The sequence below is a fragment of the Hylobates moloch genome, unplaced genomic scaffold (assembly GCF_009828535.3).
Source record: "Hylobates moloch isolate HMO894 unplaced genomic scaffold, HMol_V3 SCAFFOLD_14, whole genome shotgun sequence".
Lineage (NCBI taxonomy): Eukaryota > Metazoa > Chordata > Mammalia > Primates > Hylobatidae > Hylobates > Hylobates moloch.
In genome coordinates this window covers 32,485,693-32,500,279 of record NW_026652289.1, presented here as the reverse complement: position 1 = coordinate 32,500,279, position 14,587 = coordinate 32,485,693, and the positions used below count along the sequence as shown (strand labels likewise).

Below are 14,587 nucleotides of genomic sequence, written 5' to 3'. Positions count from 1 at the left end.
ACGTATTTTGGAACTCTGTTGCTAAGTGTGTATATGTTCATAATTGTTATATCATCTGGACATATTTACCCTTTTATTATTATAAAATGTCCTTTGTCTGTAGTAACAATTTTGAAATCTATCAAATTATATTTTGTCTGATATTAGTACAGCTGCTCCAGTCCTCTTGTAGTTACTGTTTGCATGGTATATCTTTTTCCATCCTTTTATTTTCAACCTATTTGTGTCTTTAAATAAACAGGTGTCTTTTGTGGACAACATATAGTTGGATCATGTTTTCCTAACTATTTTATCTATGCCTTTAATTAAAGTATTTAATCCATTTACATTTAAAGTAATTGCTGATAAAATAGGATTTATGTCTGCCATTTTGCTATTTGTTCTCTATATATCTTATGCCCTTTTGTTTATTTGTCCATCACTACCTTATTTTGTGTTAAATAGATATTTTCTCATGTACCATTTTAATGCTCTTGTCTTTTTGGTTTTTTACTATTTTAAAAGTTATTTTCTTAGTGATTCACTTGGGGATTATAATTGACATATTAATTTATAACATCTTACTTCAGATTAATATCAAATTAATTTCAATAGAGTTAAGAAACTCCATTCCCCTTCCCCTTCTTTGTGCTCCTGTCACAAATTACATCTTTATAAATTGTGCTCTGATCAACACAGATTTACATTATTGTTTTATACAATTGCCTTTTAAATCCGATAGGACAAAGTGTTACAAACAAAAAAAATGCTTATACTATCATTTTATTTTCTTACGTAGTTACCTTTACTGGTGCTATTTCTTCATGTGGATTTGAGTTACTGTCTTGTGTACTCTCATTTCAGTCTGAAGGACTTTCAAACTTTTTGTATGCTAGGCCTGCTAGTAATTAATTCTCTTGGTTTTTGTTTATTTCAGAATGTCTTAATTTCTCTTTCATTTTGAAGGAGAGTTTTGTTTGGTTCACAGTGTTTCTCTTTCAGCGTTTTTTATGTGTCATTCCACTGCCTTTGGCCTACATAGATGCTGATGAGAAATCAATTCCTAATCATAATGAGAATTCCTTGTATGTGATGAGTTGCTCCACTCTTCCTACCTTCAAGATTCTTTCTTTTTGGCTTTTGACAAATTGATTATGACATATGTAGACGTAGTTCTCTTTAAATTTATCATACTGGGAGTTTGTTTAGCTTTTTGGATATACAGATTCAGAATTCAGGGAAATTTTTGGCCATTTATTTCTTCACATTTTTGGGGTCCTGTTTATTCTCTTCTCTCCTTCTGGAATTCCCATTATGTGTGTGTTGGTATTCAAGTCTCTAAGACTATTTTTCTTCATTCTCTTTTATTTTGCTGTTCCTCACACTGCTGACTCTTTCTTATGCCTGCTCAGATATGCTACTGAGCCTCTCTCATGAAATTTTGATTTCAGTCACTGTAGTTTTCAAACCTAGAACTTCTATTTGGTTCTTTGTTATAATTTATAGTTTCAATTACTTTATTCATGTTCTTGATTTGGTGAGACATTGTTTTCATGCTTTCCTTTAGTTCTTAAGCATGTTTTTCTGCAGTTGCTTTTTTTTTTTTTTTTTTGAGACGGAGTCTCGCTCTGTCGCCCAGGCTGGAGTGCAGTGGCGCAATCTCGGCTCACTGCAAGCTCCGCCTCCCGGGTTCACGCCATTCTCCTGCCTCAGCCTCTCTGAGTAGCTGGGACTACAGGCGCCCACCACCACACCCGGCTAATTTTTTGTATTTTTAGTAGAGACGGGGTTTCACCGTGGTCTCGATCTCCTGACCTCGTGATCCGCCTGCCTTGGCCTCCCAAAGTGCTGGGATTACAAGCGTGAGCCACTGCGTCTGGCCAGTTCTTTGAACATATTTAAAATAGTTGACTTAAAGCCTTTGTCTAATAAGTCCACTATCTAGGCTTTCTCAGAAACACTTGCAATAATTGCTACATTTCCTGTGTATAGTCCATAATTTTTTGTTTCTTTGCATGTCTCATAAATTTTTGTTGAAAATTGGACATGTTAAATACTATAAGGTGGCAACTATAAAAATCAGATTATTTCTCCTCCCCAAAGTTTGTTGTTTTTGCTATTTGTTATTGTCCATTTGTTTGCTTAGCCACCATTTTTCTTTTTTTTGAGACAGAGTCTCACTGTCGCCCAGGCTGGAGTGCAGTGGTGCGATCTCGGCTCACTGCAAGCTCCGCCTCCCAGGTTCATGCCATTCTCCCGCCTCAGCCTCCTGAGTAGCTGGAACTACAGGCGCCTGCCACCACGCCCAGCTAATTTTTTTTTTATTTTTAGTAGAGATGGGGTTTCACCGTGTTAGCCAGGATGGTCTCGATCTCCTGACCTCGTGATCCACCCGCCTCAGCCTCTCAAAGTGCTGGGATTACAGACGTGAGGCTTAGTCACCTTTTTGAATTAATCTGTAAAGGCTTCTTTGTGATGTGTGAGCAATGAAGGCTTTATTAGTTTAGCTTAGTGGTCAGCTAATGATTAGACAGAGATTTCCTTAAATGCTTAGAACCAATAAGCTTCTCAGTCTTTCCTGAGGAGCTCTGTGCATATGTTGGGGCACACCTTCAACATTTAGCTAGGCAGTAAGTAACTCTGCCTTAGCCTTCACTTAATGTTTGCACAGAGCCTAAAGGTCATTCAGAGGTGAGAGCTTATGGCCTTCCCAGGTCTTTCCTGAGCATACAGATAGCCATGAACATGCACTAACCCTTACACAGGCCTTCTAGATTTCCCAGGATATGTTGGAGTTTTTCAAAGCCTTCTATGCACATCTCATGTTCTAGGTTTTCCTTTTAAGCTTTTTGGTTATTTTATTGTTTGCCCCAATTGTTATCCACTGTCTTAGACAGTTATGAAGTTAATCAATTACCTCTAATTGTTTTAGACAAACACCCTCAGGGAAAAGGCTTTTTCACTGGGTGAGCTCTGAGTCAGGTCAGATAAAGACAGCATTGTGAGTAGTGTCTTCCAGAGAACCGTCAGACAGGTCAGATAATGACAACCCTCTGATACTGAGCTTTGAAGGAGCTTCTACTCTGTTCTGCTCCTTTCAGTGGCAGCCAGGCTGCTAGTTTCCACCGTAATTGTGGGCCATTGGTTCTTCAAGGCTGTCCCGAGATGGAGAGGGCCAGATGGGAACAGGGCAAGTTAAAAATGTCACACAGCTTACTATTCCTTCCAAGATTCTGCTGTTTTTCTTAAATAACAACCCCTAGATCACTGTAAGCCTTTGGCTGATTCTCAATTCTGAAAAAAACTGACTGTGACAATTTTTGCTAGTTTTCTGGTTGCTTTTATGGAAGAAAGAATTTTCAGAGGTTCTTACTCTGACATTTTTGCTAATCCAGTGCATTGTGGTTTTAATTTGTATTTTCCTAATGACTAATAATTTTGAGCATCTTTCCACGTGCTTATTTTCTATTTGTATATCTTATTTGATGAAGCATTTGCTCAAATCTTTTGCCTATTTTTAAAACCAAGTTATTTCTTTTTATTATTGAGTTCTGAATTATTTATATATTCTGAATTTAAGTCCTTTATCAGATATATGTTTTACATATAATTTCTCCCAGTCTGTGGCTTGCCTTTTTATTTTATTTACAGTAATGTTTCCTAAAAAGATAACTAGTAAGGTATTTTCCATATCATATAATTCAATATTTTCAAGTATACAAATTTTTAATGTATCAAATGACTTCTTAGTAAATTTACTAAGTTGTACAACCATTACTGTGAATCAGCTTTAGAACATTTCCATCATTCATGTCTATTGTTAATCTCTGTTTCTTCTTGCACCTGCCATAGGCAACCACTAATCTATTTTCTGTTTTTATGGCTTTGCCTTTTTGAATATTTAATATACATGAAATTATACAATATGTGGTCACTTGTGTCTGGCTTCTTTCACAGAGCTTAATGTTTCTGAGGTTCATCCATGTCATAGCATGTATTTGTAGTGCATTCCTTTTTATTGCAGAACAATATTCCATTGTAGGGATATACACTAACAGTGTCTTGAAGAGCAAATGTTTTTGCTCTTTACCAAGACAAATAAAAGCATATATCCACACAAATTCTTGTACTCAAATGTTCATAGTAACTTCATTCATAATGGCCTAAAACTGTACGCAACACAAATTTCTTCCCATCAACTAAAGGATAAATAAGTTATAGTATATATGTATGTTGAAAGACTATTCAGCAATAGAAAGGAATCACTGATATACATAACATGAAAAAAAATCTTAAAAGCATTAAGCTTAATGAAAGAAGTCAAACATAAAAGACGATAATCTATATGATTTCATTTAAAGGAAATCCTAGAAAACACAAAATTATAGTGACAGAAAGTAGATTAGTGATTGCTGGTGGCTAGTGGGTAGGGAGGGTATTAACTGAAAGCATTACAAGAGAATTTTTTAGCTGACAGAAATCTGTATCATAATCGTGTTAATGGTTGCAAGACTGTATACATTTGTCAAAATGCATCAAATTTTGGATGAACTTTATTGTATGTAAATCAAACCTCAATAAAGCAGATATTTTTAAAATAATGAGATTTCCCTATTCTTCCTTCAGTTCTGACAAAGGTACTATCTTCTGCCAGGTCAGTCAATTCTAGGACTTCAGAAGAATTTTGGTGTTGAATTAAATGCTGAAAATTTTAGTTATGAATGATCATTTAGTTCTTAAATTCATTTTTATATCGACGGAAGTTGAATAAAAACTCTCCTAAGATAATCTGATTAAATGTATGTCAGTCCAACTTCCAGATGAATTAAGTTCTCTTGAAAATGGCCCCTAAATTTCAGAGACATATAAAAATAAATGAATTATGGACCAGATGTACACAGAGCAATGTGGAGAGATCATAAAACATAGTGCTAAATTTTAAAAAAGAAGAAAGAAAAGGTCTTAGCACAATACCATTTATGTCAACAAGTGATACCGGTACATGAAGCACATGTTTTACTGGGTCATACAAATAAAGGATCACCAAATACACGGAACACGGCAGAGAGGGGAATGGGAGTAGTATATGGGGGAAAAAAAGGAATTAATGAAAAAGTCATCAATCACTAAAGGTTGCTCTTATATAGACATATATATAGAGAGAGAGAGAGAGAGAGAGAGACAGAGAGAGAGATACAGAGAAAGAGAGAGAGCATATGTGTGTGTGTGTGTGTGTGTGTGTGTGTGTATAGAGAGAGAAAAAAATGTATATATATATACAACAGGGTTTTAGATAAATAATTGAATTAGTTCATTTATCCAACTTAGTAGCTGGAAAATTTTAGTGGAGAAAACATCCATTTTTTTCTCTATTAGAACAACACAAACTGGAAATAGTTTCATAGGGTAGTGTTTTCAATATATTCACTCAGTGCTATCTCCTCAAGTGCTAGAAATGAAGAAATTAGGAGGGGAAAGCAAAATAGAATTAAACCAAAGATTTATACAGTAAGGAAACAAAACTAATCTCAAAGCCAAATGAAGCATAACATTCTTCTCTAGAGGGTCATGTGAGAAATAGCATATGGGTAAGTATACACGTAGATAAATATACACATTCATAGCATCCTTGCTGATATCAGGAATAAATACCTGTTAAAATCATTAATTTAAACAAGAAAGAGAACTACAGTCCTCTTTGTTAATTTCAAGGACAGACATAATGATTTTTATTTTACTGGATACCTACCTCTTACACACACACACAAAAAAAAAACCACTTTTTTTTTTTTTTGAGACGGAGTCTCACTCTGTCGCCAGGCTGGAGTGTAGTGGCGCTGTCTCGGCTCACTGCAACCTCTGCCTCCTGGGTTCAAGCGATTCTCCTGCCTCGGCCTCGTGAATAGCTGGGACTACAGGTGCGTGCCAACACACCCAGTTAATTTTTTTGTATTTTTAGTACAGATCGGGTTTCACTGTGTTGGCCAGGATGGTCTCGATCTCCTGATCTCGTGATCTGCCTGCCTCAACCTCCCAAAGTGCTGGGATTACAGGCGCGAGCCACCGTGCCTGGCCAAAAAATAACATATTTAACAGAACAGAGTGTAGATATAAATACAGTTGTCTAATTGAGTACTATCTTCCCTTTTCAAATAAATCTAGGAAAGTGTAGATGAATATAAATAGTCACTTAATTAAAAATCTATTTTGAAAAAGGAGAGAAGAAAGAAGCACAATAAATATTTGATAAATTGAACTGAAGAGATAAGGGAAATTGTAAGTCTTAGCCCTGAGAGATTAGCTTGCCAGCTAGCTTGCCTAAATTTTCATTTTATTGATATGGAATAGAAAAAAAAAAGTCTGAGAGGAAGAAAAAAGAATGAACGTCTGCTCCCATGTAAATGGTTCAAAGTTAGGTTAATTACCAGGGAATGAGTCCCTTAGGTTTGCTACTATTGCAGAACTGAGCCTTCAGACAAACCCATTCAGACACCCAGATGGCCCCCTCTTTGTCTAGCACTCTATCAGTTACCTGGGAGCCAAAAGCCTAGACATCCCAGATCTCCCTGTATTTTTAATATTTTAATAGAATAAAAGGAATGTATCCCTAGGCAGATATTAGGCATGTTACGTTTAAATACTTCTCCTAAATAGATACACTAGCCTATTGGCATGAGATTGATTCCCAGTTCCTAAGGATTCAGAGGCTCTGTGAGCAGAGTTTTTCAGAGGTTTTGTTTTGTTTTGTTTTTTGTTTTTATGTGTGAACAAATTATTAGGAGCAAAGTAGATCTCAGATGAAAAAGTCTAATGTGCATATTTTAAGACTATTTCCATTTGGGACAGTTAGTAACAATACTTCTTCAATTTATGTAAGTCACTACAGATAGGTTACTCCAGCTATCCTACCCTCCTTTAAAGAAGGACAGACATACTGCCCCATCATGACCTTATGTTGCTGGGGTGGGGAATCTGTTCGTGTATAATTAAGTAACAACAATAATAAAAATGTGTCCTTCTGATTTTACCACCTGCACCCCTGCCTTGGACTCTTCCGGGACCATGATTTACTCTGAGATAATGTGTTTATTCCCCGAGTGTTGATATTTGAGCAGGTTAGGTTTCCTTTAAATCACACTTCAGACACATAAAAGAATGCATAGAAGATAAACTAATTAGAAACTAGTAGTCTGGACAAAATAAAAATCAAAACATTAGCCACACACACACACACACACACACACACACACACAAAAACAAAAAACAAAACATAAGCCACAAACTAAAACTTTCAAGAAAAGAAAATCTTAAATACAAAGTAAATGTCAGTTACTTTCAAATTATCTGCTTCTTTGTTTCTCATCTGTCTGTCTCTCTCTTCTTGATTTTCTAGGAAGAAACATGAATTTCTGATCTTGACTAGTTCTTGGCTAGTACTAAAGAACAATAATGAACCAGCCAAATCACACTCTTGGTCACTTCATAGAATGAGAAGATGTAGCATAGATACAGTCTAGAACAAAAGAAGGAAGCTTTCTTGTGTTAAATATATCAGGATATGCTGAAACATAGGGTTATATTTACATGAATTTTTAAAACAGTTCAGAGATTTTTATGTTTGCTATTATCTCTTTAAGCTTGCTTTCTGTATTCCCAAGAGACATTTGTGTACTCTCTTCTGCCATCAGGAGTCTTTCGCTGTGAAAGTCTAAGAATTACTGAAACAGTCAGAAAATAAAAAGCCAGCAACCCTAAACCTGAGCTCACGGGTTCGAGTCCTAGATCCACCCCCTTACATGTGAACTGTATGACCTTGGCCAGGTCATTTATCTCTCATTTCCACACCTGCAGACTGAGATCACACCATTTGTGATTTTATGTAGCTCTTAAACCATAAACTCCTATTCAAATGTAAGGTATAAGTGATATTTTATTTATGATATAACTGGTTCAATCTCCCACTAATGATATAGAAGCTCTGGAAAAAAAATATAAACTTATACTTCAAAAATTATGACCTCTCTCCCTGTTAAATTTTCCTTCCTTCTACGGCATTAAAAGAGATATGGCATTAGCGAAGCAACACATAGTTTTCTGTAGCGTCACAATGGAAAAAACTGACAGTGAGTTATTGGGAGCTGAAGTTATAAGGAGATAGAATAGAGAATATAGACTATACTTAATCCCTTGAGAAGAAGCAACAATGGTCCTAGGAATTAAGAGAGGGTTGGATTCCTTCCTGATTGTTGTTGGAGAGGCCAAGATGGGGACGTAACAAGCTGGTCCTCCACAGCTGTGCTGCTTTGGCAACCTAAAGATGTTTCTGGCTCACAGTCCTGGCCAAACTGTGAAAAATGGAGCTGTCCACCAAAAAGTAGGAAATCTGCAATGGAAATAAGTAATGGACCTGGATGCCAAATTCAAAGATCACCGGATACAATGCAAGAACAGCTAGTATTTCAGGATAGTAATTTTTCTACTTTATTTATGCATTCTTGACACATCCAAATATTCGAGTAAAAAGTAGAATTAACTGTCAGAAAAGTACATTTTCAAATGTTCTCAGCCAGGGTTTAGTGGTATCCAGGGGCTTTCTTTTCCTCCCAATAGGAATAGCACACTGCTGGCCCCAGTGAAGTTGTTTGTACAAAAACTTTTTCAAGAGTTCATGAAACAGAGTTGGTCAAACTAGCTCTCAAGATAAGGACCCTGCAAATGGTTATAAACATATGATCTGCATTACAGTTAGTCTTGGACAAAATGATCTCTATCAGATTTTGTCTCAAGTTTTTCCAACTCTTGACATTTGAATATTCTCTTTGCTCCAAATAAATTAATGTGCTAATAACAGCTTTTTGAAATAGAGTCAACTACAGAGATTATAGATGAACATTTATCTACTGTTATCATAACACTAGTACAATTTTAATAAAAAGGCTGGAAATAATATCCATTTAAATTAAATCAAGAAAAAAATAAGTTTACTTTTTCTGAGAAAGCAAACTGATTAATTTTTCTCTTTGATTTCCTTGCACTTTAGAATGAAGGGCAGCTATTAAACCTTTAAACAAACCTTTAAAATAAACTATACTATATAGCAATATTTGGTTTAGTCTTTAATGAGCCATTTTTGTTATTTTATAGGCATATGAGAATGGTAATGCTTCCTGAGTCATAGACTCTTCTAGCACAACCTTTCCAGGAATGCATATGCATTGTCAGACACCATGGAAGAGTAGAAGATGAACTGGGTTCCCATATTGTCATTGACACTAATAAGCTCTGTGGTCCACAACCTCTCTTGATCTTGATTTTCTTCGTTATAAAACTAAAGCACTCAATGGGATCCATGTTTCTAATGTTTTGTTGTTCAGCCTTTAAATAACATTTGGAGTGCATCTGATTACATTAACTCATCCCAAGAATCTGCGGCCCATTAGTGGCAACCTCTGAACAACAGACTCTTTAAGGATCTCACTAAGCCTAAGACTGTATGATTCTAGTGTTAGAGCGAAGAGGGGGAATGGGAAGGAAAGACACAGGTACTACTTACTTTTCAAATACACGTCTGATAATCAGCAGGAGAAAAGCATATGGAATTGTCACGTATAAATGAGAAGGTTTTACGAAGATGAGTCCATCATGATCCTCAAGATCGGACCACTTTATTGTTGGAGGAAGCCAGAATCTTTCCAACCAGAACCATTCTTTAAACGTCCAAAACATTCTAGAGAAATGGAAACAGACATTAGGCTTGTAAAACAAACACATAACTTTAGGATAACATCAATCACCTTAGCTCAAAATGCCAGATCCAGAGAGCTTAGAAAATAAGGCAAGAGGCCAGTGCAGTGGCTCACACCTGCAATATCAGCACTTTGGGAGACCGAGGCGCGCGAATCACGAGGTCAAGAGATTAAGACCATCCTGGCCAACATGGTGAAACCCCATCTCTACTAAATATACAAAAATTAGTCAGGTGTGGTGGTGTGCACCTGTAGTCCCAGCAACTTGGGAGGCTGAGGCAGGAGAATCACTTGATCCCAGGAGGTGGAGTTTGCAGTGAGCCAAGATCACACCACTGTACTCCAGCCTGGCGACAGAGCAAGACTCCACCTCAAAAGAAGAAAAAAAAAAGAAAGAAAATAAGGCAAGAATGGAATACTATTATTTAATGGATTATATGATCCTTCATTGCATTAAACAAGAATTACTCTTCCATACCCTCCGAACAATTTTGTTTATGGCATGGAAAAACTAAAGTTTAACACATCACTGTTCACACTTTTGGCAAAACATATGTGAATATTATGCATGTGTATTTTCTTTTTATATGATTCTATGGTATAAAAAAAATAGGCTTTACAACTTTAACATGCCAAAAGTCAATGTCCTGAAGGCTCCAAGTAGGTATAAATCATCACTAGTACCCTAAAAAATTCCCCAGGAAATAAGGGGCAGGCGCGTTTCGCTTCATATTACAAGGAGACCAAATTAGTCTATGTAAAGGGATATTTATTAAGATTCTATTATTTGTGAAGAGCCGTGCTGAGCACTGAGGATAAAACAATTAATAAGACAGGGTTCCTGCCTTGAGGACATAATAGTCTTGTAAGCAAGGCAGGCCTGAACTCATGACTTCAACACATTATTTTTTTTTTTAGGTATGATAAAAAACGTATACAGGTTGCTGTGGGAACAAGATGATGGGCACTGAGCCCAGCCAGGAAATATCAGGGAAAGGTAACTGGAAGAAAAAGTCCTTGAGATATCTTGAACAATAAGTGGACATAAGCCAGGAAAGGCAGGAAAATGGGGAAGAGGGAATACAAGTTCTAAGCAGATAAAGTATTCATACTACAATCAAGTAACCAGAGCATAGAATAATGTAAATTAGATGTTTTAATATCATTGTTTAGGCTCTGATCATTTTGGACTTGGGATTTTGACTTGAGGATGTGTGGATTTCATCTTTTAATGTTTAATCAGAAAAAGGAATCAAAATGTCCTCAGATTCACAACAAGGTTGTCAAAACTCTGTCAAAACCTCTTAATCTGGAAATAACAAAGTGTACAGAGAAAACTACCAGTGGGTTGGTACTACCACAGTGAATGAATCCAAGGTGTGGAATGGTAGGTTACAAATAAGTGCCCAGGCACTGTAGTGGATTGCCCTGGCATAATCAGTAACAGCTCTTCCTTCCTTTCAGAAGTATTCTGAAAGGAATACTTTGGACAATAAATCATATGATCACCCTCATTAAAATGCTGGTGGGACAAGCAGGCTAGGTCTTAGAGGGTTTGCTTGCATTCCATGGTAAGGAGTTTGGCATTTAGCTGATAGGACCCACTGAAGGGTATTATGCAGAGGAATGAGATGGTCAACTATTTTAGAAAGGTCAATTTGGTAGCCAGCTCCTCTGTGAGCCCGTAGGGTGTCTTTGTGCCGATTAGAGGAAGGTATTCTCTCTAGGCAGACGCAGCTCTACCAAGCCCAAAATGATCAGTGGAATGAGGGCTGGATTTCAAGCCCCCTCCCCACTTCGCCTCACCCAGGCACATGCCTGGCAGCTCTTCTGGCAGTGGTGTGAAGCACGCCTCAGGAGATGGAGAAACTAGAGAACAATCAGCTCACAGCAATAGACGCAGTCAGCAGAGACAGGGTTTGGCCAGAGCAGTGGTGACCAGGGGGAATAATGCCATCTGTGGGATGCAAATTGGGTAGAGGATAAAGGGAGCCCCAGAGAGAAGTGAGATTGATGGGGAAGAAAGAAAACTCAAGGAAGTGAAGGTCAAAGACATGTGTGTTGGGAGAGAGGCCCGAGGATAACAGGAAGACTAGATCAGAGGGTAGGATACAAGAGGGGAATACTGAAGTGACAGATTTCTGACTTCAGATGAGAAAGAATTCCACAGTGTAGACCCCAATGTCCTTCAGAAAGATCCACACCAAAACCAAGAATTGAACCCTGGTGAGATAATTCCGTACCTCATCTCACCTCTTACCCACCATTCGGAGAAGTGCTAACCCAGTTGCCTCCACACCTGCAAGGCTGTGCCCCTGGAGAAAGGTTGCCTTCTTTTCCACGGACTATTTTTTTTTTTTTTTGAGACGAAGTTTCGCTCCTGTTGCCCGGGCTGGAGTGCAATGGCGTGATCTCGGCTCACTGCAACCTCTGCCTTCCGGGTTCAAGCAATTCTCCTGCCTCAGCCTCCCGAGTTGCTGGGATTACAGATGTATGCCACCAAGTCCAGCTAATTTTGTATTTTTAGTAGAGACAGGGTTTCTCCATGTTGGTCAGGCTGGTCTCGAAGTCCCGACCTCAGGTGATCTGCCCACCTTGGCCTCCCAAAGTGCTGGGATTACAGGCATAAGCACCGCGCCCAGCCTCCATGGACTATTCTTTAATTAGAATTTCTACCCTGAGAGGGAGGAGTGAATCCTATTTATACCATTGCAAAGTTGTGTAAATATGGTGGAACAAAGATAATCAACAAAGACTTAGTGATACTTCCTCTCGATTAGGCTCTGGGGCTACAGAAAGGACAGGGGTGAAGGGGTGACCCTGGACTGCAGACTTGATCTGGGTACGAAGGTGCAGTGAGAACTGGTGACAGAGCTTTAGGAAGGAAGAATTGATCAACTTTCATGGTTGGTTCAATAAAATAAGTGAGGACTCAAGCTTGGTTGCCTGAACCATCTGACATAACTGACCAAAAGGGGAATTTAGAGAAATCTGTTTTGAAGTACTCGCCCAGAACATCTCAGAACAAGAGCATCCACAAGCCTTTGAGTCAAACTCCAGCTAAAGTTCAAACTTCCTACAGACTTGAGAAGCCAGTTGAGGCCACAGAGGCTCTCTGTAATGGACAAAGCTTGTGCCAGGTCTGTGTTCCTCAACTGCATCAAAACTAGATACTCCTGCAAGCGCAAAGATATTTTTTTTCCTAGAAGTTTCCCTCAGCATGTTCCTTACTTTATTGGCTCCAAATTTAATAGATAAGGACTCAGGGAACACATAGCAATGACACTGAGTTAAGTTTCCCCCCAATATTATTATAATCACTGTTATACAAAATAGCTTACTCACCTGTAAAACATAACTCAAGGCAGTACAGATTATTTTGTGTAATGTGAAATATAACTAATCAAATAGTTTATCATGGTTATGTAGGGGTTACAACTCTAAACAATTCCTTGTGCATTACATGTAAGCAATGAATTAAGATCTGTTGAAAGCCATAGCAACTTTAATACTCAACAGCCAAAAATATTTACGGAAGATGGAAAGAACTCCAGAGTTGAGGATGGCCTCTTGGAAAATGTAGAAAGACAATAAATGTACATTCTTCACTCTTTCTTCATGTGCTGCCACCAAACATCAATTATTGCAGCTTCATAAGTGTTAAGAACCCATTCTTCACATCATACTCAAAAGTTAAAACAAAGCACAGATCTAAATATAATGGCTAAAACTGTAAAACTCTTAGGAGAAAATATAGGAGTAAATCTTTTTGACCTCGAGTTAGGCAAAGCCTTCTTATATATCAAAAGTGTAAGCAGGCTGGGCATGATGGCTCACACCTATACATCCAGAACCCTGGGAGGCTGAGGTGGGCGGATCACTCGAGCCCAGGAATTCAAGACCAGCTTGGACAACATAGTGAGATCCCATCTCTACAAAAAATACAAAAATTAGCTAGGCATGGGGCATGGTGGCATGCACCTGTAATCTCAGTTACTCAGGATACTGAGGTGGGAGGATTGCTTGAGCCCAGAGGCAGAGGTTTCAGTGAGCCAAAATGGGGCCACTGCACTCCAACCTGAGTGACAGAATTTGGTAGCCAGCTCCTCTGTGAGCCTATGGGGTGTCTTTGTGAGCCATCGGGTCTGAGAGACCCTGTTTCAAAACAAACAAACAAACAAACAAACAACAACCAAAAAGCGCAAGCAACAAAAGAAAGAATAGACAAATGGATACCATCAATGATGACCCACAGAATGGAAAAAAATATTTGAAGGTCATATATCTGAGAAGGGACTTGTAGTTAGAATATGTAAAGGACACTGACAACTCAATGAAAAAAAAATGATGAATAATCCAATTTAAAAATGAGCAAAGGGTCTGAATAGACATTTTATCAAAGACAATATAGAAATGGCCAATAAGCACATGAAAAGATGCTCTGCCTCAGCCATAAGAGAAATGGAAGTTACAACCATACCCACAGATGTCCTTCACACCCCACCCACAGCTGCCATCCAACAGATCACAAGTGCTGATGGGGTGTGAAGAAATCGGGACCCCCCCACACAAACACACACACCAGACATTGCTGATGGGAATGTGACAAGGTGCCACTGCTGTGGAAAACAGGCTGTTGGTTTCTCAAATGGTTAAATATACAGTTTCCATAAGACTTTGTAATTCTACTCCTAGGCATATACTGAAGAAAATAGAAAAGATTCATGCTCAGTATGGATGACCCTTGAAAAGATGATGCTAAGTGGCCAGACACATAAGGCCACATATTGTATGATTCCATTTACATGAAATGTCCAGAAGAGATATAAAGTAGGTTAGTAGCTCCTTAGTGAGGTAAAGCA

At 38.0% G+C, this 14,587-nt stretch overlaps 1 protein-coding gene across 2 annotated transcripts in view; it reads right to left on the bottom strand.

The window, feature by feature from the left end:
• The window catches only part of CERS3 (ceramide synthase 3), a 141,347-nt gene that overhangs the window by 89,772 nt on the left and 36,988 nt on the right, over positions 1-14,587 (bottom strand). For both annotated transcript variants that reach the window (XR_009209833.1, XM_058427931.1), the window contains exon 3: positions 9,533-9,706. Coding sequence is in view for 1 of the 2 variants with exons in the window: in XM_058427931.1 (XP_058283914.1) it covers positions 9,533-9,705 (173 nt within the window). In the remaining variant the exon portion in view is untranslated. The remainder of the gene's footprint in view (positions 1-9,532; positions 9,707-14,587) is intronic.